The 25,703-nt window shown below is 36.6% G+C and overlaps 2 protein-coding genes across 6 annotated transcripts in view; one reads left to right on the top strand and one right to left on the bottom strand.

Annotated features, from left to right (window-relative positions):
• The window catches only part of NDUFAF5 (NADH:ubiquinone oxidoreductase complex assembly factor 5), a 33,213-nt gene extending 25,509 nt beyond the window's left edge, over positions 1 to 7,704 (bottom strand). For all 4 annotated transcript variants that reach the window (XR_005016614.1, XM_036827073.1, XM_036827074.1 and 1 more), the window contains exons 1-4: positions 7,419 to 7,704; positions 5,160 to 5,200; positions 2,343 to 2,406; positions 694 to 741 (exon numbers count right to left, since the gene is read on the bottom strand). Coding sequence is in view for 3 of the 4 variants with exons in the window: in XM_036827073.1 (XP_036682968.1) it covers positions 694 to 741; positions 2,343 to 2,406; positions 5,160 to 5,200; positions 7,419 to 7,670 (405 nt within the window). In the remaining variant the exon portion in view is untranslated. The remainder of the gene's footprint in view (positions 1 to 693; positions 742 to 2,342; positions 2,407 to 5,159; positions 5,201 to 7,418) is intronic.
• A 56-nt stretch (positions 7,705 to 7,760) lies between these two features.
• Positions 7,761 to 25,703, top strand: part of ESF1 (ESF1 nucleolar pre-rRNA processing protein homolog) — a 60,026-nt gene continuing 42,083 nt past the window's right edge. Inside the window, exons 1-8 of one of the 2 annotated variants that reach the window (XM_036826578.1) lie at positions 7,761 to 7,832; positions 8,892 to 9,573; positions 14,841 to 15,250; positions 15,863 to 15,976; positions 17,951 to 18,051; positions 19,050 to 19,202; positions 21,486 to 21,600; positions 23,276 to 23,423. In XM_036826578.1, the coding sequence (XP_036682473.1) occupies positions 8,934 to 9,573; positions 14,841 to 15,250; positions 15,863 to 15,976; positions 17,951 to 18,051; positions 19,050 to 19,202; positions 21,486 to 21,600; positions 23,276 to 23,423 (1,681 nt within the window). In that variant the 5' untranslated portion in view covers positions 7,761 to 7,832; positions 8,892 to 8,933. Of the gene's footprint in view, positions 8,018 to 8,891; positions 9,574 to 14,840; positions 15,251 to 15,862; positions 15,977 to 17,950; positions 18,052 to 19,049; positions 19,203 to 21,485; positions 21,601 to 23,275; positions 23,424 to 25,703 lie in introns of both variants that reach the window. The other variant, XM_036826579.1, reaches the window with a different exon arrangement.

The following is a 25,703-nucleotide window of genomic DNA, read 5'->3' as shown; positions in this document are numbered from 1 at the left end:
TACATTGACAAAGACAAAATAAATGGCCCAGTGTTGCCAAAGAGAAGGAGAAAAGAGTGCTTTCATTTAATTCTGTTCTTCAGTCTTTCTAAGGGCAGTCTGGAGATGTATATTAAAAATGTAAAGCTGAACATCAATGAATCCATACATTCCACTATTAGGAATTTATTCCCTGGGAGAAAATAAATCAAAATTGCTTTATATAAGGATGTTCATCACAGTGTTGGTTACTGAGATACTAGAAATACAACTGTCCTTCAATAGAAATTTAGCTAAATAAATCGTGGAATATTCATATGCTGGAATACTATATAGCTGTATAAATAGGTGTGTGTGTGTATATATATATATATATATATATATCATTCATTGATATAAAAGAATGGTATTCTATGAAAAATATGGCATGTTAGCATAATAATGTTTGTATAAAACAGTGTTGGGGAGATATTATATGCCTACAAGGTGGAGACCAAAATGTCACCAGTGGTTGCCTCTGAGTGGTGGGACTAAGGGTGATTTTTCCTTCCTCCATTATACTTCCTGTACTGTTTTACTTTCCTTTATGTGTGTTACATTTATAATCAGGAAAAAAACAGTTAATTTCATTTTGAAGGAAATAAAAATAAAGAAGTAAAGAACTAAAAACCAAACCAGGAGATCAGAAACCAATAGTATTACAAAGCTACCTACCAAAGCATTTTCTGCAATGTCTGTTTGGAAAAACTTTCCAACAGTTTCCTGAAACAGAACAAAGTTGATCAGATAATACAAAAACAAAAAAAACCAGTAACAAATCAAACAAAACAACTGTTGAAATTACTAAAGGAAAAAGTGATAATTATAGATTAATTTTCAGCTTTGTAAGGGTATTTTTCTACATGTAATTAGTATGGTACACAAATACTTTTAATAACACATAATAAGTTACATAGAATTAAATATATGCAGTCAACCCTACATGTAATATATTTAACAATATTTAATAAAATGGAGAACACACGTATGAATAATCAGCATCCTTAATTTACTCCACTGGGTTAAGGCTATGTGTTAACTTTTCCATGGCATAATATGCTGACAGCTAGTCCCCACTCTTGTACCACAGAAGATCCCTCCTGCATACCATCCCCAAATTAATCTTTCTTAAACATCACTGTATCACACCCTACAGCTTTCTACCTCCACCTTCCCTCCTGCTATGCCCTTACTTCCAATGCCTATGAAACACCAATCCAGATTCTTTCAAATCCCAGGTCAGATTCTGTGCCCTTTCAGAAGCCTTTGATCAAATGAAACCCTACTGATTTTCCTTTCCCTTGACTCCTGTTGCAGTTTAATGACTGTACCATTTCCATGGCATTTACTATTATCAATAACAGTATTTGGAGAGGCTCATACACACCCCTCCTCCTGCCTTGGCTCAAGTGTACTTTTTTTCTAAGTAGATTTGATATAGAAATCCCACTTTAATCTGTGTCCAGCAGAGTGTGCTACATAGAGAGGCTAAAACAATTAATAAATGTTTTTTGGTCTGAATTACAAATTGAAAAATAAAATGGTATAAGCATTAATAAAGGCTACTTATATTTCATCACACACAAGATTTCTAACCAACTGATGAAATGAATATTTTTCATAGATAAAATATTAGCTTACTCACAATTTCCAAATGAATGTCAATGTGATTTTTATTGTGAATTATTAAAAATATTTGAACAGGGACTTCCCTGGTGGTGCAGTGGTTAAGAATCCGCCTGCCAAAGCAGGGGACATGGGTTCAAGCCCTGCTCTGGTAAGATCCCACATGCCGCAGAGCAACTAAGCCCATGCACCACAACTACGGAGCCTGCGCTCTAGAGCCTGCGAGCCACAACTGCTGGGCCCGTGCGCCTAGAGCCCGTGCTCCACAACAAGAGAAGCCACAGCAATAAGAAGCTCGCGCAACACAACGAAGACTAGCCCCCGCTCACCGCAAGTAGAGAAAGCCCACGTGCGGCAACGAAGACCCAAAGCAGCCAAAAAAATAAAAAAATAAATACATTTATAAAAAATATTTGAACAATGTGGTAATAAAGTACAATGTATCTTACATAGACTTAAACTATCAGTAGGAACACAGTATAAAATGGATTCAAAGAAAAGAAAAAATCATTTAAGAAAAAACTACTTAGGAATAGACACAAAACAACCACTGGTTCCATCACTTTAAAAAAAATAAAGAAATAAGCAATTCTGATATAATCAAAATCTAAATATGATACAAATTGATTAGGAAAGCCTTTCCTTAAAATTAGCCAATTTTATTTCTCAAAGTAAATTAAGTCATCAAATAAATATACCTTATTCAAATGTTGTGCTATGTAACCTCTTCCACAACCGACATCCAAAGCAAGGGGGAAATCTCTGAAAAACAGACACAGAAGTCATATTTGTCTATAATAATACAGTCCATAAATAATTATTAAAAACTAATTTTCTTAAGTAAAAACATTTTAGTGAACACAGCTTTCAAAAAAGTTATATCATCTGCCTTTGCTGCCTTGCCTCACAAGGTGCATCCATCAGAGAACATACCAGACACGGCAAGTCTATCTGGCCTAGCCACTCACAGGACCTCACAACCAATAGCTTTCCATAAGGTTGCTCCATGATGTGGATGTGAAGAACTGATTTAGTGGGGGGTATTTTAATTTGCTAATATACCCAGATAAAGAATGAAAAGAAGTTAATGTAAATGAACATGAAAATATTTGGCATACCTATCAGGAACTTACTACTTATCCCTACTTCTCTAATTTGTGATGACTTAGAAATCATGTGAAATACCATGAAGTAGAACATGATAAACTAAAAACCAAACAAAATATCAACTAAATAACAGCTAACTTTTACTTAAATCTTACCAGGTTCAAAGCAGTGTGCTAAGTATGCAGAGTTAAGTAAGTCAATCCAAGGTCACTCAACTAATAAGCAGCAGTCAGAACTTGAATTCAGTCAGTTTGAATCCTGAACCAGAACTATTATCCCCTATGCAATGCTGTCTCCTCCAAATATATGTCATACTAAATCAGTTTACACATCCAATTGTGGGTCATAGGTTTAAGAAAAATTTGTGACAAAAATTTTTAAAATTTTATCCACTAATAACATTTTTCCTATTGGAAGCAAGAGTTCCTTTTCAATTTCTGTTAAAAACCTATGTCAAAAATATAGAACACCAGTACACAGCTGGAGAACCACTGGTGAGAGAACCATTTATTTACCTAATGTCCTCAATCTTGATTGTGAACACAGGCAGTGTGGCCTGGGGAAGCACATAGCCTTTGCAATCACAAAGACACGAGTTAGAATTCTGGGCCTGCAATTTACTGGCTCTGTGACCACAGACAAGTGATTTAATCTTGCTGGATCTCAGTTTCCCCATCTATAAAATGGAAAAGTTACTACCTTCCTCAGGGTTGGTATGAGAATTTTATGAAACAGTGCATGTAAAGTATTCAGCACAGTACAAATGTTCAACAATAGTTAAGACTTATTATTATCACCGACTTTAACAGTACTAAGTAGGCTTCAGATAGCACAAATAAGACATTTAATAATCTGTTGGATTAGTTTAAAAAAATAAACATAAGATCAGTGTTGACAATACAAGCTATTCTAATAATAGAACATTAGTGTAAGACATTTTAGACTGTTATTTTTAATAATTTAATTCCAAAGAGTTACTGATATTTTAAGACATGCTTTTAGCCAAAATCACAGTTTTCTCCACAGACCTGTGTTTTGCTCAGTACTATGACATAAAAAGACTGTAAAATCCAATCTGACTTGGAAAATTTAATGTTTCATTTATTAAATTGCAAAGGACCTAAAATCCAGGCAAATGAATGACTACAGTATAGAGAGTTAGCTATTTTTCAGATTTTTAAAATAACGAAACCAATGAAACAGATGAAATGAGGGTGATTTTTGCAACAATGAAGAATTTTTTTTTTTAACTTTATGAAACTGATTCACCCCAAGACTCTTTTAAGTAGCCAGGATATATCCAAAATATGATTTCAAGAGTTTGTGATTTTACAAAATTCCCCTTTTTTGAATAGACAAATGTAATAAATTCATCCCATATTGGTTTAATTTAATGTGTGTCTTTTATACAAAAGAGCATAAAAAGTGATTTGCTAACATCACAGAGCAATTCTATAGCAAAGCCATTATTTAACTGTGGTTCCTGCCACCTGGCTGTAAACTCAAAGCTTTTGTTATGCCTAATATAGAGCAATGAATCCATCAAGGTTTTAATAATATTTGATGAAGGTGTTCTTTTCTCAAATCTGCCTCTATATAACTGTCATAAAACCCTTATTGCTATTAATAATACCTAAGATATAATGGCCAAAGTCTCATATAACTTGATGGGGGAACAAATCTAGGTAGACTCTCTCCTTCACTTACATGGTAAAAGGTTCTGTTATAATTTTAAACCTTTAAAGTTAGGTTTAGTAAATCTTAAAATTCACATGTCAATTATATCCATTTTTGGAGCAATCTTTCCATTACTCGCTTTTGACCAAATCAAGTGGAATAGCCATTCAGTCTTGGAGAGAAGCTGAGTTGTGCTTCCATTCATTCTTTTTTAAGACAACAATGAAGAAAAGAATACCTACTCTCTCAGACATAAAAAAAGGAGAGATCTAAGAGTGATTAAAATCACTAATCCTGGTAATAAATTCATCTAGATTCTGCCATTCCAGATATCAAGTTCTCAAGCCTTCATTCAAAAGTTGATTGGGGCTTCCCTGGTGGTGCAGTGGTTAAGAATCCACCTGCCAATGCAGGGGACACGGGTTCGAGCCCTGGTCCGGGAAGATCCCACATGCCACGGAGCAACTAAGCCCGTGCGCCACAACTACTGAGCCTGCGTGCCACAACTACTGAAGCCTGCGTGCCTAGAGCCCGTGCTCTGCCATAAGAGAAGCCACTGCAATGAGAAGCCCGTGCACCACAACAAAGAGTAGCCCCCGCTCGCCACAACTAGAGAAAGACCGCGCGCAGCAACAAAGACCCAACGCAGCCAAAAATAAATTAATTAGTATATTAAAAACATAATTAAAAAGAAAAGTTGATTGTATTTTATTATGACAATCATCACTTACCTGGCTATGTCATATACACGGTCTGCAATCCGACTTCCAACCTGACAGATTATAAGAGGCAATGAAGTTAAGATGAGTAGGTTTAACAGAGAAGTAACACTTTTTCCAGTATTCAACAATCCATAGGTTACTTATGTTTCAACATGTTAAGTTCCCTTTATCCCTTTTTCAATTTGACCTCAGCAACTTTCTTTTCAAATTCTGAATAGGAACATCATAAATTAAAGGAAACACACTGAGTTAATTACTTCAGAAGTCAATTTAAGGAAAGAAGACTAAATACTATATATATATACATATATATACATATATATGTATATATATGACTTTATATTCCATATGATACAAGAATGCAAGGCCAAAAAGCAACAGGATACCCCAATTAAAAAAAAAAATCAACAGGAACATAACAAGCATATTATTGTCCATAGATATTAGCATGAGGTATGTGAAAGTGAAAAATTAGTTAGCTGGGGATTATTATAGATCAATGTATAAGTGATCACTTAATAAAAACTCTATTATTTGATAACTACTAACAAATTTTGTGGAACTCCTAAATGAGTAAACAACTTTTCTGAGCAACATCTGCAAATTAGAAGTCAGCCAAATCTGAAGAAACCTCCTCAATCCCACCTTAATTTAAAAGAGGTCATAAGGTAGGCACCTCCGTTTTGCTGGGCTAGCTTCGTCTGGCAGGAATAAAGATGTGGGAGCCTAATATTCCACTCATTCCCTTATAAACATCCCAGAGTTTCTATTAGGACTTGAAAGTTCAGAACATATGTGTATTTGCTTTGGGGGGGGAAGGAGGGGTAAGGGAGGAGGGACAGCAGAAGCCTTTTCCCAGAGGACTCCACTGTGTACATCATTCCTAATATGAATACCTTTTGTTTATTATTTTTTAAAAAACTCCCATATACTTTATCTCATTTATTCTAGTCCTAAACACGGGTGAGGCCTCAGTCAAGTTGTAATCCAGGTGCTTTTCTTGGAGAAGAGTGGCTGGAAACTCACATCTTCTAAGTACATGTCACCATGAACCCTGAGGACAGTCACTCATCTGATCAGGCCAGGACTTGCACAGAGCTCTGCCCAAAGTAGGGGCAGTAAATGTTGGCTGCATTGGCTTGAAAGAACTCATTACACTTGATTTCAATTTCAGTCCATCCCTGAAGAAACACGAGGCCTGAGCTCTGTGCTGCCTGTCCAGAAAGCAGAAACCTGTTCAAGTCCCTAGTCCACCTAGGCAGAGAGGAAGAGGTCTCTCAAACCAGCACAGACAAATCAGAGATCTTAATTTATCTTAATGAGTCTTCCTAAAACACGAACCAGAGCCCATCACTCCATTGCTTAAAAGCATTCGACAGTCTCACATTCCTCTAGAGCCATGTTGGCCAACAGAAAAACAATCAGAGCTACATGAGCAACTTAAAATTTTCTAGTAGCCATTTTAAAAAGGGTAAAGAAATTAATTTTAACATTTTATTTAATCCAATATATCAAAAATAGAACTTCAACATGTAATCAATGTAAAAAGATATTAAGGAAATATTTTACATCCTCTGTTCACATTGTCACTGAAATCCCGTGTATTTTACATTTACTGCCCATCTCAAAGGGACATTCAAGTGCTCAATAGCTACATGCGGCCAGAAATTACCATATCGAATGGACAGCTGAGATGGAGAAGAAAATCCGAAGTCCTTACCCATTAAGGCCCTCGTAAGCTGGGCCCTCCCTGACCTCCCAGTGGAGGTCCCTGGAAGCCTCAACAAGATCCTTTCGGCCTCAGGGGGCTCTGGGTTTGTCTTTCCCTTTGCCTACAAGGCTTTTCCCCCCAGATCCCAGCCTGGCTAATTCCTCATCACGTCGTCTGCCTGAGCGGCCTTCCCTGACCAGCGCAGTCACCTTACTACTTCACTTTGTTACCTGGACTTACTTCTTTAGCTGAAATTATATTTTTTTGTTCACTGTCTCGCCTCCCACAAGAATGAAATCTCCTGAGAGCAGCGGTCTTACTTTGCCCTGGTCACACCTGTAATACAGGCACCATCTGCCGAGGTTATGAATGAAGAGCAACTTACAAACACCGGCGCCCGGACGCTGGGAGACTACAGTAGAGGCCCAGACAGGCCGGTCGGCTGCTCAAGGTCACACAGCGAGGTGGGGGCGGCCGGGGCCTGGCCGGAGCTCCCGGACCCGAAGCCAAGGCTCGGCGCCGCCCTCCCCGCCGTCCCCGCCGTCCCGCTGACTCACCTCCTCCTTCAGGTAGTCAAACTTTATCCGCTCAGGCTGCCGGGCCGCCCAGTTCTTCTGTTTCCTCTTCAAATCCCGATCGAATATGTTTAGGGATCTGGGCGAGGCGCTGCCCAGGGAAGAGACGCCGGAGGCCACCTTCCTGAAGCCGACGTTCTTCGCGGGGACCCCCGCCGCTGGAGGTCGCCGCCACTGGGGCGGGAACCTGGTCAGCCGCAGCATCTCCAGCGGCGACGCCGCTTGCAGGCGCATTTATCGTGCGCATGCGCCGCGGCTTCAGCCAGGACTCTGGAGAGCTTCGCCGAGGGAAAGCGGAAGAAGTTTGGCCCAGTTCGCGTGCCATTACGGCTGCGCGTCACGCTGAGGATTGTGGGAGTGTGGGCTGACGTGAGGCTCGGAGAGGTCTCGGAGTTGGTGAGTGGGGTTAGGTTCCAGAAAAAGGGCTTGTCGAGGGGGCAGAATCGGTCTGTGACAGGGTCTCCGTCGGATTCGTGAGAGCCGCGCTCTTCCTCCTTGCCTTTCCGACTTCTTTCTTCAGGCTTTCTTGCTCTTCCTCCGGGTCGTGTTGAGGGACCTCAGCCCCAAAGCGGCTCTCTGAGGTTTGGGAGTTGGGAAGGAGATCCTAGTTCCGGGGTCACCCTGGTGTTCCCCGCGTTAGAGGGTGGGTAGAAGGGGAGGGTGGGCTACAGAGATGAGGGCGGGCGTCGGAGATGAGGTCAGGTCGCCTTCCCCTCTCCGAATATCTGGAGTGTATCAAGTGCTTTCGTTCTAAACATTTATACGCATTAGCTCTAATAGTTGAATGAAATGGTACCTACCCTACCCCATAAGGCTGTTCAGAGGGTTAAATGTTTAATTGTATGAGTGCATCATAGTCAGGCCTTGCTTTTGAAACAAAGCACTACTACCATGTATTTATTAACTAGAGTGAGACTTAACCAGATTCATGAAGGGTGGTAGTATATAAAGGGGGAACTTTGAGCTAAACCTGAATTGATTTTGGTCTGTTTAGTTAGGAGACTAGCCACGTTGAAGTAAATGCTGTTCCGGGTAGAATGAAGTAAGGATTAACAGAGAGAATGGGACCAGAACGTGAAGAAGCAAATAAGACCAACTGAGACTTAGGAATTTTTTGTTTTTAACTTGTAATACATACAAGTATACAAGTAGAAATATAGGATACCTAAGTGAGGGCAGTTGGCTAGTAATCATTTGCCCCCCTCCATAAAGACCTGGAATTCTGCTTGATTTTGCCGTAAATTTATTTCTGCATATGATCTGTACTCAGAAGAAGATATTCTGATAGTTTTTTATTTTCTGCATGTGACTCAAAATGAGTTTGGGAAAGGAAATTAGACCTGTTACTTTTATTTTACTTACATTTACCTTAGAATTAGTATTGTGAATTAATATTTTCCTAAAGCATCTTATTTAATTCTATTAGTAACGTTTCATTATTGTTTTATTTTTTAGTGTTTGGTTTCTTCAAGCATTTGCCCAGTCAGACATTTAAAAATGGCATCCAAACAAGAAATAATGAGTGACCAGCGGTTTAGGCGGGTTGCAAAGGACCCGAGATTTTGGGAAATGCCAGAAAAGGATCGAAAAATCAAAATTGACAAGAGATTTCGAGCAATGTTTCATGACAAGAAGTTCAAATTGAATTATGCTGTGGATAAAAGAGGACGCCCCATCAACCATAGCACTACAGAGGACTTGAAGCGTTTTTACGACCTTTCAGATTCTGATTCGGATCTCTCTGATGAAGATAATAAAGCATTGAACCAAAAGAAAATGAAGAAGAAAAAACCCCAGACTAAAAACGAAAAAGAATCAAAAAATCTTGTTGAGGAGAAAAAGAAAGAAACCAAGAAAATTAATCAAAAGGATTCTGGAAAGAAGAATGATTTAGATAACTCTGGGAGAATTCAGAAAATGAAAACCTCGTGCAAATCTAAGAAGAAAGAGTCAATAAGTCCCAAGAACGATAGCAAAGAATTTATACAAAAAAATACAAAAGGGAAAAAAAACATTGTTCAACATAATATAGACTTGTTTCCCAAAGGAAAATTAAGAACAGTAGACTCAGGCACCTCTGAAATTGCGCAGTCTCCCAAAGTCAAGTATTCTGAGACAGGAAGAGAAATACAATCAGGTTGGTTGGAAAGAACTAAAGATTCTTTGGTATTACATTACTTATTTTTATACTGGTCTTTTAAAAAAGGAAATATATGTAATAAGTATTTTCATAGTATCATAAAAGTGGTCAAATGCTTATTTGGAAGTATAAAGCTATGAAAGAAAAAATACCATATGATAATGAATTTTTGATTTGATGCTATAATGGCTAGAAGAGAGACAAATAAAAATTTAGGTCTTGAGGCTAAACAGTGATTCTGATTTGTGGTGGGCACTAGTGACAGCTAGGTTCTCCAACCAGATAAAATGTTACATGGTCTCATCACAGGATAAAAAGAGGTGTGTCTGAAGAAGGTAAGTAGAGTTGGGTGCTCATTCCTTCCTTCATTCATTCAACTCCTTTTAGTAACTAATATGTGGCAGATAGAACATTGAGTAAGACATGGTTCCCCCATCTCAGGGCTACTGTTAGTGTATATGACGCCTGTGCAAATTAGAAAAAGAGGTGCCCTTCTGGACACACAGCACTTCCAGAGCTCACAGTTTGGTGAGGACAGCACCTTTGAGGGAGGTACAGGTTCTTTTCCCCTGAACAGACACAGCACTCCTGCAGGGTGTATGGCTTGGTGATTGGAGTTTGGCCTTGATTTCAGCCCTTCTTGACCCTTTGCAGATCACCTTTTGCAAATAACAACCTGCTAAACTCTGTGCAGTGGCACTGGTCTAAAGCAGTACTGTCCAATAGAAATATATAATTTTGAATTTTCTAGTAGACACTTTAAAAAGTAAGAAGAAACAGGTGAAATTAATTTTATTAATATATTTTATTTAACCTAATATATCAAAAATTATTTCAATATGTAATCAACATAAAAAATGTAATGGGATATTTTATATTCTATTTTCATACTAATAGCAAGTTGGATGAGCCATCTTTCAGGTACTCAATTGCCACATGTGGCTGCTGGCTACCTTATTGGACAGTGCAGATCTAAAGCAGAAGAAATTAATCAGAACCATAATACAAAATAGAGTAATTTAAAGTGCCATAGAAGAACAGGGCTCTGAGAATTCGGAGGAGGAGGTCACTCAAGATATGGTAATCAGTAAAATTCATAGGTGAAGTGCTGTTTTGGTTGGGGTTTGGAAGAATTAAATTTGGGATTCAGAGTATTCTACATGGAAAGAACTTTTTGATCAGAGATACGGTTGGGCTTGCTCAGAAGAGATCAGTATTCCCATTTGATTAGATAATAAGGTGTCTGAAAGGGTGAGCGAATAATAAAGCTAGAAATGGTTGTTTGAAGCTAAGTGAGAAACATCTGACTCTAGTTCATGTTTACAAGTTTTCTAAGCTTATTAAAGTGTTGCATCACCTCTGGCAGCAGGAAATTTTGAGTGTTGGTATTGCTGATGGTTGATGTTGTAACTGAAAATTGGTGATGTTCAGATAAGCCAGACAAAGGCTGGCTGTGATTACAGGACCCAAGGAAGGTAGGCATCAGGAAGAGGCAGAGAGAAGTCTTGACAGGCCTCTGGGAAGGTAGGAAGTATCAGGCAGTGGACAGAATTCTAAATAGCAGGGACTAGGGGTCAGGGGTGAGATTTGTAGTGGAACCAGACAGCAAACTGAGGTATAGGGACAAGGGATGCAAGTCTGGTTACTGAAAGTGGAGAATAAGATCAGGCTGGGAACAGCAGCAAGGTTGGCTTGATGCTGAGTTTGTGAGCGAAGTTAGTCTAGCATCCTTCAAATTTCACTAGATTTAGGGCATTAGATTAATATAACATATCCATATAATCCTTGGGGTTGATTTTACAGAATCTTTTGACGTATCTTTTTAAATTTAATTTTCTCAGTAACCATGAGAAATTAGGATATATTCATTAGGAAACAAGTGATCTATGTGAGGATACACAGAGCTGGGCCAGTAACTCAGGTCTTTGACTCTTTCTACCCCAGCATGTTGTTTGCTGTAATTTACATTGGTTCCACAGTCTAGAAAAAGCATTATCTGTAAGTAGAGATCAAGTGACTCCACCAGCACTATCTTTTTTTCTTTATTCATTCATGACTTATCATTCCAGCAAGTACTGTGTACAAGGGGCTTTTTAAGTGCTATGAGGTAAAGATGATGTAAGGAGTTGCAGTTTAATATTACGTATCATTTTAAAATGTTGATGCCCAGCACTTGCACTCCTAAGAATTTATTTTAGGTAAACAATTGGACATGTGTTTAAAGAATTGTGCATTATAGCATTGTTTTTAAAATTTTTTAAATGGTAACATAAAATCATTAGGGGATTGATTAAATAAGTTATGATATATCCAAATATGTTCATGACATAAGAAGTTTGAAAAATAGGTTACATGGGAATTCCCTGGTGGTCCCATAGTTAAGACTCTACGCTTTCACTGCTGAGGGCACGGGTTCCATCCCTGTTCAGGGAACTAAGATTCCCGAAAGCTACGTGGTGCGGCCAAAAAAAAAAAAAAAAACATAGGTTACAAAATAGAATAAATGGTATGACTAGCTACTTAAATTAGTGGGCATATCATAGAAAACAAATTTAGGGAGTTATGTACCAAAATAACCACTCAGTTATCTCTGAATGAAAAATTACTAGTCATCTTTATTTTCTTTGCTCAACCATATTTTCTTAATTTTTTACAGTGAGCATTCATTACTTTTATAATCAGAGGGAAAATGATAAAGCATTTTTTTAAAGTAGGTGAATAATAGTAGTGTTTATAGTCACTACTAGAGCAGTGCCATCTAGGAATAGAGGCAGTTACTTATTTTTCTATTCCCTCATTATTTAGAATAAGGCTTTGTACAAGGTAGGCTCTGAACAAACGTTTAGTGAATGAATAAATATTCTGAATGTACTTGATATTGTCAAAAATTTTAAAATACTAGATCTCTTTAAGTCTCCCATGTATCAATTTATTATACAACCCCAAATGTGATATGTGTACCATTGTCACGTGAGAAGATGTCATATGTCAGGTGATACTCAAACTTTTTTTATATTAATAGTTACGTAGTTCAACATCTTAGGTAAAAAAATGTAACCACCATATCACGTTTGTGGCTTCAGGGATATTGTTTAGAACAAGCTAATATTTTTAATTAAAAAAAATTCAGCTTCATGAAAAATATCAGTGACAGGCAAAAATCATGAAAATTGTATAGTAATAACTGATGTTTGAGAAATATTGCAATATTAGATAGAGCTCTATCCCCAAGGTGTTATTTTAAGCAGGTTGCTTAAAAGTGAATTCTAATGCTTATCTAATAGTAACTTTCTTTCACTATCATGGTGGTGTTTTTCTGATCCCATTTATAGGACTTATGATAATGCCTTTTTTTGGCTTTTTCACATCTACTAGTTAGTTATCTTTTATTACTCCCCCCTCTTGTGGTACTAAAATAAAGCTCAGTTCCTACTTTCCTCCTAACAAAACTCCTTTTCATTTGGTCTCAGGTCGGGCATCTTTTTGAAGCCTTCCTTATTATAAATACCTCTCTGCCGGCAAATTTAGGTGTTTCTCTCTGTGGTGCTTTAGAACATAATTTCATAAATCAGTAAATGATTTCTTTTGTTCATGAGCTCATGAAGAGCATGGGATCATGTTATAAATCATCTCCCTTTTTGGTCCCCCCAGCTCAATTCTTTGTACATAGTACTCAATATTTGGTCAGTAAATGACTATTATAAGATTATAGGACCACTTATAGGCTCTATCCACTTAAAACCTGTGAATCAGAAACATAAGCTCCAACTTAAAGATGAATAAGATATATAAGATATATCTATACTCACACAGATATGCACAGAATAGATAGAAGCATATGATTGTTTTAGAAATAGGAAATCAGTCCTCTCTGTGTATAATGAGGGCCAAAAAAAAACCCAGTTTAAGGTGAAACCAGTCTTTCACTCATATATTGCTAACCATAAGTCAGTTGCAAACTTTAAGATGTAGCAGAAAAGTTATTATTTTGCTCTCTTCATAAGTGATCTTATCCACATCACAACTTTTGTTATTATATACAAGAATCAGTCAAAAATTTTATCTCCAGCTCAGACTTCTCTGAGCTGTAGACTCACACAGCCAACGGCCTTCTCTATGTCTCCTCTTAGATGGCTCAAAGGCACTTCCAGTTCAACATATCCAAAACCAAATTCATGATATACCTCCACCAAACAAACTTGTTCTCTTCCATCATTACCTCTTTTTCTGTCTGTCCATCTAACTAGCTAGCTCCTTCTGCAAGCCAAGAAGCTAGGACTCATCTTTGATACTGCCCAGATTCCCCATATCAAGCCCCTGTCACTGATTACTGTTGGTCTTACCTCCTGACTCTGAAAGTCAAGAGCGACTCACTACTCTACATCTTTCCTGCCACCAACTTAGTGCTACCTTCATTTCTCGCTAGGAATACTGTACTAACCTTTTAATTCTTTTTCACATCCACTCTTAACTCCCTCTAGTCAGGTTTTTTGACACCGTTGCTGAGGTGATCTCAATATGCAAATCTGATGATGTCCCTCCTTCTGAAAATAGCAGTGGCTTCTCATATGTTTTTATGATAAAGTCCAAAGCTACATGGCACCTACCTAACTCTTCAGTTTCATTTTCTACTTGACTTCTGTACAAGAAGACTTCTGGCTATCTGTAATCCAGACATGCTTGCCAGCTTTTTTCTATTAGTGGATCTTTACATATGCTTTTCTTGCTATTTGGAACATTTCCTTCACCTATTAGTCTAACCCTGACTACTTAGTTCCTCTTCATCCTTCTAGTAGCAACTCGTTTATCACCTACTTAGGGACCCCTATTTTGTGCTCTCATAGCATCTTGTAACATTTCTTCTTGACACTTATCCTAGTTGTAATTTCATTTTTTAATGTGCATTGATTTGATTGATTTTATTTGATCAATAACTGTCCATCTATCCTCTTCACCTGACTGGAAGCTTATTGAGGGCATTGATTGCTTCTCTTTTGCCAATGGTAGTATATTGAGTACCTAGCACAGAGCAGACACTCCATAAATATTGAATGAGTATATGAATCTACTTGTGTGATCTGGGTATATATTAAGATTTCTATTAAATAACTTGGTTAGGCATGAATTTTGCTGAATTTATATTTTCCTTTAGTCTGTTTCATAGAAATTATATTTTTACTGGATTTGAGGTCAAAATAACTTGGATTTAATTTAATTCAGTGTTTACATTTTCTTAATTTCTCCCACCTTTGACCTTTTTGCAGTGGTTCCATTCATAATGGCAAGAGACAGTGATGGTCATGAAAACTCAGCAAGTGGTAAAATGTTTGACAAAGAAGCTCTGGAGGAAGATTCAGAAAGTGCTAGTGAAATAGGAGGTGATGAAGAATCTGAAGATGAAATTACAGGCATTTGTAGAGCTGTTGCTGCTGATCTTCATGATGATGATGGTGATGATAATGATGGAGGGAATGAAAATGATGAGGAGGAAGATGAAGATGAGGATAGTGAGGATGATGATGAAAGTGACAGTGGCCCCGATCTTGCGAGGGGCAAAGGCAATATAGAAACTAGTTCCGAAGATGAAGAAGATATGGCATATTTACTTCCAGAGGAATCTGGTTTTGAGCATGCTTGGAGAGAATTAGATAAAGATGCTCCTCGGGCTGATGAGGTGACCTTTTGAATAAATAAGATTATTTGTCAAGAGTACAGTACAAGTAGCTATTATAGATGGTAGGATTGATGTCATTAAATTAACAAGGAAAAGCTTTATTGGTAAATAATACTCTTGATGATGATTCTGATTAAAACTTCTTGATACAGAATATACCTATATAAAGTACATGTCTGTCCAAGCAGATAGGGATGAACTTCTATATAAATAATTAAAAGTCACATGAAACTTTTAGAAAATTCTTGTTTTAACTAGGAGTTTATATTTCAGTTCCTACTGCACCTATTAGAAATGCTGTAGATTAATATACTCAACTTTCCTACTTATGGGTGGCAGAATAGCTTAACAAACTTGGTGGTTAAAGAATCAGCTCGTCATCGTGTTCTGATTCAAGAACTAAGAACCAATAAGAGAAAGTGCTTTTCTGTTGACAGTTTTACTTTTGTGTGACTCATCTGAAGTTTTCTCTTACATATTGAAACCACTTAAATACTATATTAATGATTTCAGGATTTGGGGAAAAGAAGGCATTATATTTTTACTATCTTAATTTTGCAAGCATTGGGAATGATACAGATTATGTCATATTTAATTTTTCTCATTTCTTAGATTACGCATCGATTAGCAGTTTGCAACATGGACTGGGATAGATTGAAGGCAAAAGATTTGCTGGCTCTGTTCAATTCATTTAAACCTAAAGGAGGTGTTATATTTTCTGTAAAGGTGAGAATTGATTTTATTTTGAAGTAAATATTTCTAAGCATTCTAAGTTAAATCTCTTTTTTTAAAGTTTTCCTTCTAAGGAAAATAATCTGGAAGTTGTCCAGTACAGTTAAGGCACAAAACTGATATAATAGGTATGAAAGTAAGAAAGGAAGAGGTAGAATTATTGCTCGGTTATATGATTGTGTTTAATTAAAACAAATCAGCTGAAAAGCTGTTATAATAAAGCTCAGTAAAGGGACAAGGTATAAGATAAATATTAAAAAAAAATGCTTCATTACTAGCATTAACAAGAAGAAAAATTAGCAGCAGAAACATGTAAAAGCCTTAGAAATTACCTTAAACAATATGACCTATATGAAGTAAGCTGTTACTCTTGATAAATAGTACTTGAAAAACTTAAATTTTGAGATAGCATATTTCTAGAGAGCCCGCACAGGTATTAAGACTCCAGACTTTGTAGTATGACAGACCTATATTCAAATCTTGATTCTGATACATGCTGTATGATCTTGTGCATTTTATTGATTAATTTCTCAAATGTGTTTTCTCCTCTAAGTAGATACAACAGTAGTATTTTTTAAGGTAGTGGTAAGGATTAAATGAAAAGGAGATCACGCTAAGTACTTAGTACAGTGCCTGAAACAGCTCTAAATTACTGTTGTTCAGTTTAAATATTTAAGATGTCAGTTCTGCAGTTTTAGTATAGTTTCAATCAAAATCTCAGTTCAAATGAAAGTTAAGAAAAAGGTTACCATTAATCATCTAAAAGAATAAACAAGTGAGAATGACTCACAAGTTTTTGAGAAATCATACCAGTATAAAAGGATTCACCGTACCAGTTACAATATCTCAACATTTTATAATGCTACAGAATTTAATAGCTTTGGGTAAAAGTACAGGGACAACTTGATGGAATAGGTAGATAGAAGAGTTTGTATGATAATTTAGATCAAAGTAAACTTCTTGAGTACGTGGTATTGGAACAAATGGACAAGTCCTTGTGTGGAGAGCTTAGTGCAGATCCTCATAATAGCCCCAAATGATAGCCAGATGAAATAAAGAAAAAAAATTTTAAACTACAGGTAGAATAAAATAGAATGGTATTTTTGTTAAATCTTGTGTTTTAGGAGATGGGCAGTAGGAATCTCTAGACTTATAAAGAGGAAAAAAAATACAAAGAATCAACAGATGTAAGCATACATACTAAAAACTTCTGCATTGAAACCTATTTTATGCAACTTAGATGAGTAAGAAAAACTTGGATCCCCTAGTGGATAAATTAGATATTTCAAACAACTCAAAAAAGTGTACATTAGTTAATAGATGAATATTAAGCCCAGTTGTATCAAAACAATGCAGATTAATACAATTATATTTCTTGAATCTCAAAAGTAGCCAAGATAGAAAAATACCAAATCTAGGCGAGTATGAATCCTTCTTATACCAAGACTATATCTAACCTGTGTGATAAGATTGTCATCAGTTCTTTTTTATTTAAAGAATTTCTTTAAAAGAAAGCATTGGATAAGCGATATGATTTTAGGGATAAGATAGGGATTACAAAATTATTTTTCTTCATTGTTTTATATATTTCTTTAATCATTTTAATATATCTCATTTAAATTGTTTAATCCAATCATTTTTACACGTGTGTTTGTGTGTGTGTTTATGTATCATTCCTTGAACTTAGAATCTTGTTGCACTTTTCTTAATTTTTCCCTTAGAACCCAGAATGTATGGAGGAGATATTCTATTTTTGTTCCCAAGCCCACATCTGTTAATCCCCAGCCAAAATGACTGTTTTTAAGATTATTCCTCAGGATGCTTTAGCTTCCTATAGTGGGTTTGGAAGTGAAGCATTCTTGCTGTTTTCATTGAGTCCAGTTGTTTAGAGTTCCTGACCTTGACAGGTCTGTATATTATAAGAAAAGGGAAATATAAACTACATTAATCTTATTTTTTTGTGTTTAGATATATCCTTCAGAATTTGGCAAGGAGAGGATGAAGGAAGAGCAAGTTCAAGGACCAGTAGAGTTATTAAGCATTCCTGAAGATGCCCCTGAAAAGGACTGGTATTAAAACACTCTAGAAAATAAAACTAAACCTCATGAGTTTGTGTCACTAGTTCAGAATTCTGGTCACTTTAATAGTTGGGACTAAAGTTTACACTTGTGCCATTCATGGTTAAAACAGGTTGCAAAGCAGGTTAAAGTCTGTCAGAAGTGGCACACTATTCCAGTAACCTTTTTTGTGTGTATTTGTATTTCTATATTCATGAAAATTATTATTACAGTTTTAAAAACATGTCATGATTAAACTGATTTAGGGGTCTCAGCCTCATTGCCCTGAATCAGTAAGTTTTGCTTTTTTTCTAACATGTTGCTTTTTATGTAAATGGCATTGAAACTATTTGCCTTCAAATTATGTAATTTCTCTTATTTAAGGATTAAATAGAAAAATACAAGAATAGTAGAAAAAGTTCTTAATCATCGTAATGTAGTATAGAAAAAAGTTTAAGGTAGTTTTTAATCCACTAGGTGGAGCTATATGTGCACTTAATAAAAATTGGTGGCAAAAGAGAGCAGATGAAAACCCTCAAAGAGTATGCTATAGTTAAGTAAGTTGAATTTACACCATGTAGACTTGACAACACCTGAATAAAGTTTTACAAGATCAGTAATTTCTTTATAATAAAAGCCAATGCTTTCCTAGAATATTTTATAATACAGTGATCCTCTCCAGTGGTTTTACTTGAGAAGGCTGTACGTGATAGCAAAACAAACAAAAAATAGCTATTCTAAGAATTAAAATCACAGGTAAGCACATGTAGTTCTTGCTTTCCTTTTCTAGATATCAAATTCCAGTCAAAATCCCTGGTCTGTACCTTGTCAAAATAATAAATTGGCTTAAGTATTTAATGTTCATGAAGGCAAAATCATAAAGGAAGGTTGGATTGGAATAAAAACCAGTTTGTAATATATTTTTCTTGGAACAATTACATTTATTTTTTAAAGGGAGAGAGTATTTGTGTTCCTGTTTAAGTAAGCCTAATGAGCTTTTCCCCTTTTAGGACCTGTAGAGAAAAACTGAGAGATTATCAATTCAAACGACTGAAGTACTATTATGCAGTAGTAGACTGTGATTCTCTTGAAACAGCCGCTAAAATTTATGAGGATTGTGATGGCCTGGAATTCGAAAGTAGTTGCTCATTCATAGATCTAAGGTAATCTAGTATGTGTTGTACCAATTTAATCTTGTAACACAACGTGTTTATAAGAATTGAAATACTAGAACTGGTAGTGCTCTCTGTCCTTTCACATTCTAAGAGGATTTTTTGCTTTTGGTGAACTCTCTTGTAGAACATCACTCTTAAGAAAGAAAACTGGAATGAGAAAATGCTAAAGTATTAGGTATGAGTCACCTCACATTTATGTCCTTGCAGATATGTCAGATATGTTTTTAGGATGATAGGTTTTATGTAGCGATATTTCTTTGCAACTGTCTTTTAGAACTAGGAACCAGGGTGAAGTAACTTTTTAAAAAGCATTGAGGTGGAGGCAAAGGAATTTGCTTGTAATAAACTAGTATCTCTTGATCTGTGCCATCCAATACAGTAGTCAGTAGTCAGTAGTCAGTAGTCATATCTGGCTTATTTACATTTATTTAATTAAAAATTTAAAAAAGTTTAAACTCATTTGCTTAGTCACACTAGGCACATTTCAAGTACTTAATGACCACATGTTGGGCAGAACAGATAAAGAACTTTACCATCATCACAGAAAGTTCTTTTGGGCAATGCTGCTCAGTGAATGGTGTTGCTGGCTTTATCTTCAGACTTGGGCATTATTTCCACCACATGCTCAGGCTTCACTGACCCGAGCTGAAAAACCTTAGGTGTTTGGGAATGTCTGTTCTAAGGAAACCGGGAAGCCGAACTACTGTACCATTTTATCATTAGCCTAGTTCTTTGAACCCAGTGAACCATTCTACTGAGACATTTTCAATAGAAATCACTTGTTTGTATCCAGGTTTGTTAGCGGCTTTGTTCTCAAAATGAAATATTTTAGGAAAAAAAAATGCATCAATTGATAATCACTGCGGCTTTCACGCTTCAAAAGCATTCCAACTTGTAGAAAAATACAAGTAAAATTTTTTGTATTGATAATTTAGGGTAAGAGTTTAGCATGCTTAAGTATATAGCAAGAAGGGCATATCTCATCAAACAAGACATTTTCTTCTTTTTTCTGTTAACAGTTTCAAAAGGAGGTACTTGTTTTGGATATATAAATAGTAGTTACCAAACATTTGTTAGAATGTCAAACTCTGCGTATCATGAGTTCATGTTCACATGTTCTTTTCAGGATCATTTTATTCTTTCTGTTTCCTTTTGGGGACATTTTCATGCAGTATTAGAATAAGCTCTGGCAGTACCTAGAAAATAAGATCAATGACCATGGAAAAACTTATATTCCCTGTTTTATTTTGTCATATGTAACTTTGTAAAAGAAAATGGAATTTTCTGCTGCCATCCTGTTATCTAGGGCAGGGGTTCCCAATCCCTGGGCCGCAGGCTGGTACTGGTCTGCAGCCTGTTAGGAGCCAGGCTGCACAGCAGGAGGTAAGCAGCAGGCGAGCAAGCGAAGCTTCATCTGCTGCTCCCCATCGCTCCCCATCGCTCGCGTTACTGCCCTAAGCCTAACACCCCACCCCCACCTCCCGTCCGTGGAAAAATTGTCTTCCATGAAACCGGTCCCTGGTGCCAAAAAGGTTGGGGACCGCTGATATAGACCTAATGAACCTTAATTATTCATTCCTCCCCTCAAAAATGCAATATACAGCAGGTGCTTTTTCATGTGTGGAAATAAAATCTCCTATATAAATTACAAAACCTAAATATAATAACCATGGATCATTTCTCTTTGCTTTTTTCCTCCCATTCCTTAGCCTGATGCCTAAGAATTGTCAAACAATTACAGTGGCTAATTTACATTTAACAACTATTTATTTGTGGAAAAAATTATAAAATTGTTAAGATTTTTTTAGTCTTGAAGAATCAACTTTAAGCTTTTCCTTATTTTCAATGACACCTCAGATCTATGATACTTTATATTCAGAGCACTTACCCATTAATAATTCTATTTGATCTTCAGAATATCATATAGCAAGCCAATGACTGAGCTATCAGGAGTCTAGGTCTTTTTGAAACATGAGGGACCCATGTGTGTTTACACCTGACTCATATTAACTGACTCCTAACGCAGGGTTTCTGCCTACACAGACTTCACTCAAATTTGGTGGAATTACAGATTTATAGCTTAGGAATTTCAGAAATTTTGTGCCAAGGTTATTTCTAACATTGTTTGCTTCATCTACATGTGTGTTCTGTAGAATCTCTTATATGGTGTGTATGTATACACTATACCTAATTAGAAGAGAATCTAAACTCTGGTTGTTTATCACTGCAGCATATGTTTAAATAAAATTGTTTTTTTTCTTTGTTTCTTAGGTTTATACCAGATGATATTACTTTTGATGATGAGCCCAAGGATGTAGCCTCAGAAGTGGATTTAGCAGCATATAAGCCAAGATATTTCACATCTGCTGCAATGGGAACATCAACGGTATTTCTTAACTTTAGAAAATATATAGCTGGACTCCATTTCTTTAAGAAAAGAGTTATTTACTTACAGCATCTTTAGAAATGGAAAGGATTCAAAATTTTAAAGCATAAGTACAAATAGAAATCAACCACAGGTGTATTTGCATTTTTATCTCCCACATGTGTTGGAACCTATTTTCAAATTTTTGTTGTGCCTTTAAGCCTGAGTCAATTACCTGCAAATGTTTCTTTTTTCTCTTCTGTCTTTCCCATACAGTGTTACTTAACTAGATTCTTTAATAAGTAATATGTTAGTTATTAATATCCTAGGGAGTAGGGGTAAGGAGGTAACAGATTACTTCAAATCACAGTTAAAACCAGTGGAAATTTAAAATAGAAACACATTTTTTCTGCAGATATGATCCAAAATTCTAAAAACAATTGAAGTAGAATAATTCAGGACTACTAGATGACACATTAATGCTTAATAATGAACAACCAAAAGATTTTTATTGAATTAGTTTGTTACTTAGCTGCCTAGTTTCTGTGCTCTTCTACTCCATATACCTTCTATCCACAGCTGGACTCTGCAGCAGCCATACAGGCTTCTCATTGCCTTTCTTGTGACAAGCCACTGTGCTCTTCTGAGGATAGGCCAGTGGCAGAAAGAGAGCTGCTGTATCTGTCACTTGCAGCCTGTGGGTACTGTGTGGCCTTAATTAGTTACTGAGTACAGGGAAACCCCACCAGTATGCAGTAAGTGAAGTCTAAAAGATTCAGTCACATAAAATGTAGGATCATGTTATTTTCAAGACTAAAAAATGGGCAAGCCTATCCAGCCAGCCAGTCTGGAGTTTCAACGGTCTGGCTGTATCATCCACATCTGTTCCAGTTCCATCAGTGGTTTTGTGGTTATCAGCTCAGTCTTAATTATCAGAATAAGAATAATTCTGAATGGTGACTAGCTGGAATTTCTCTGACAATGGCAACTATTTTAAGGATTGGATCTCTTGGTGCCCATTTTGTTGTCCGGAACTGGAAAGATTAGCCTGAGGGGGAAAAAAAGCAAGGATGTGGGACCCGCCCTGTCATGAAGATTAAACCTCTAACTGGACTCTGAGAATGGGGGCTGCATAGAGGACAGGAGCCAATCACAAGACCGATGATGTTATAGATGAATTCCTGTGTCGTGGGGGTTTACTGTACTTCCAATGAATAGATGCCTTTTTCATCAGTGGCTCTTAATCTCTTTTGGAAAATGGACCACACTGAGATTGTGTTGAAAGCTTTATCAGCAAATTTCAGACAGTTTGTAGACCTCCTGAAATGCCTAGAACTCCAGGTGAAAAACATGTCTTGACTCATTCATAGTAATGTTACTTATTTCACTAGTGCATTTTCTTGTTTCTTTTCACCACAATCAGTCCATACACTGATGAATTTTTACTCCAAATAATAGAGTACCTTTCATATAGTAAAGAGTTAGGAGGATGAAGGCACACGTTAATTGAAATGGTTCCCTTTCCACAGGTAGAAAACTTTTCATTAAGCATGTTATTTATTATTTGTTTTAGCACGTCTTAACTTTTTTAGTTTACTGTTAAACATACAAGTTAACGATAAATATTCTTTAACAAGTTTGGGTTGCTGACATTTCCATTTTTATTTGTTGTTTTTTTCTTATTCATTGGTGAAAGGTGGAGATCACTTGGGATGAGACAGATCATGAAAGAATTACAACACTCAACAGGAAATTTAAAAAGGAAGAGCTTTTGGACATGGATTTTCAAGCCTACTTAGCTTCCTCTAGTGAAGATGAAGAAGAGATAGAAGAGGAGCTACAAGGTACTGTTCATCTTTTGGTGTTCTACATTTGTAAGCATTTAGATGCCTAATCTAGACTTACTAATGGAAATAAGTTTGACAGTAGCTTAAAAGGAAATATCAAACTAATCTTCAAACTGTCTGTGAAGCAAGCTCACATACACAGTATTATATACACTTTTAGAGAGTAATTGAAATTTTTTATTTAAAGGTGTTTTCTTAGCCTGAATTTCTTTAACCAAAAACACTTTGAAACCCTGACCTCACAAAAAAAGTCTGGCCTTTTAGACTAGTCATGATTGTTGTAGTTATGCATCACTTAAACTAGTAAAATGCTTTATTACCCCCCCTTTTTTAAACTAAGAGCTTCTTTTGGATTATTTTTTACATTCCATTTTTCTGCTCAATTGTTTATAAAGTAGACTCTTTCTGTTCATTTAGTGATTATCCTAGAAATCATGACTTGTATCCTTATTAAAGTTTAATGCTGGGCTTCCCTGGTGGCACAGTGGTTGAGAGTCTGCCTGCTAGTGCGGGGGACACGGGTTCGAGCCCTGGTCTGGGGGGATCCCACATGCCGCGGAGCAACTAAGCCCGTGAGCCACAGCTGCTGAGCCTGCGCGTCTGGAGCCTGTGCTCGGCAACAGGAGAGGCCGCGATAGTGGGAGGCCTGCACACCGCGATGAAGAGTGGCCCCCGCTCGCCGCAACTGGAGAAAGCCCTTGCGCAGAAATGAAGACCCAGCACAGCCATAAATAAATAAATTAATTAAAAAAATAATAATAATAACATGTTAAAAAAAAAAAGTTTAATGCTAATTAATATTTTTTACCCTCCTAGAGAATACAAGGAATCTTAAAACAACTTTCATGCTATTCTGTATATTGTAATTCTTAAGTCCCATAGGACGTTAATATTACTCTTTTGTTTAAATTTACCCACATTTTCCATACTACTTTTGCTCCTTATTCTTTTCTAAATCTCATACTTCTGTCTGGGATCATTTTCCTTCTGCCCTAAGTATATCTTTGATAATTTCCAGTAGTATCTACTGGTGTCAAACTCTTGAATTTTAGTTTAGTCTAAAAATTTCCTTTTTTGCCTTCATTTGTGAAGATATTTTCACTGGTAAAAAAATTCTAGGTGGACAGTCCTCCTGTCTCCACATTGAGATAATATCCTGCTGGCTTCTGGCTTCATTGTTGTTTTTGAGAAGTCAGCTGTCAGTCTACTTTTTTCAGTCTTTTGAAGGTTGCCTGGATTTTATTCATTGACTGCTTTTTTTTTTAATTTAATTTAATTTTTTTATTTTATTTTATTTTTATTTTTTGTTTGTGTTGGGTCTTCGTTGCTGCACGCGGGCTTTCTCTAGTTGCAGCAAGCGGGGGCTACTCTTCGTTGCGGTGCATGGGCTTCCCATTGTAGTGGCTTCTCTTGTTGCAGAGCACAGGCTCTAGGTGTACGGGCTTCAGTAGTTGTGGCACGCAGGCTCAGTAGTTGTGGCTTGCAGGCTCTAGAGCACAGGCTCAGTAGTTGTGGCGCACGGACTCAGTTGCTGCATGGCATGTGGGATCTTCCCGGACCAGGGCTTGAACCCGTGTCCCCTGCATTGGCAGGCGGATTCTTAACCACTCTGCCACCAGGGAAGCCCTCATTGACTGCTTTTAAAGTTTTCTCATCCTTTTTGTTTTTCTGCAGTTTTAATATGAACTAAGAATAGATTTTTTTAATTTATTGTGCTTGGGGTTTGTTGGGTTTCTTGCATTTGTGGCATGGTATCTTTCAGTCAGTTTTGGACTATTCTCAGCCATTATCTGTTCAGGTATTTCTTCTCCCCTCTCCTCTGGGATTCCAATTAAATATATGTTAGATCTTTTCACTGTAACTTCCATGTTGTTTCTCTCCTGTATTTTTTATCTATTGTATTTCTGTGCCGCTTTCTGAATATTTTTTCTTACCTATCTTCCAGTCCACTAATTCTCTTTTCAGCAGTGTTGAATCTGCTGATGGACTGTTCATTGAGTTAATTTTGACTATTATATTTTTTTACTTGTAAAAGTCCAGTTTGACTATTTTTCAGATCAGCAATATCACTTTTTAACATTTTTTACTCATTGCAGTTATTTTCAGTGCCTTCTTTTGTTTCTGTAAACAGAGGAAACATGTTTTTGTAGTGTATGTCTGATAATTTCAGTATTTATTTCAAATCTTTTGGGGTTGATTTCTGTTACTTTACAAGATACTTCTGTTCACTTGTATGCCTGGTTAACGTTTTGTGCTGGTATGATATTTGAGGTGAGA

The sequence above is a fragment of the Balaenoptera musculus genome, chromosome 15 (genome assembly GCF_009873245.2).
Source record: "Balaenoptera musculus isolate JJ_BM4_2016_0621 chromosome 15, mBalMus1.pri.v3, whole genome shotgun sequence".
Lineage (NCBI taxonomy): Eukaryota > Metazoa > Chordata > Mammalia > Artiodactyla > Balaenopteridae > Balaenoptera > Balaenoptera musculus.
The sequence above is the reverse complement of the archived record's forward strand: the minus strand, read 5'-3'. Positions and strand labels throughout refer to the sequence as shown.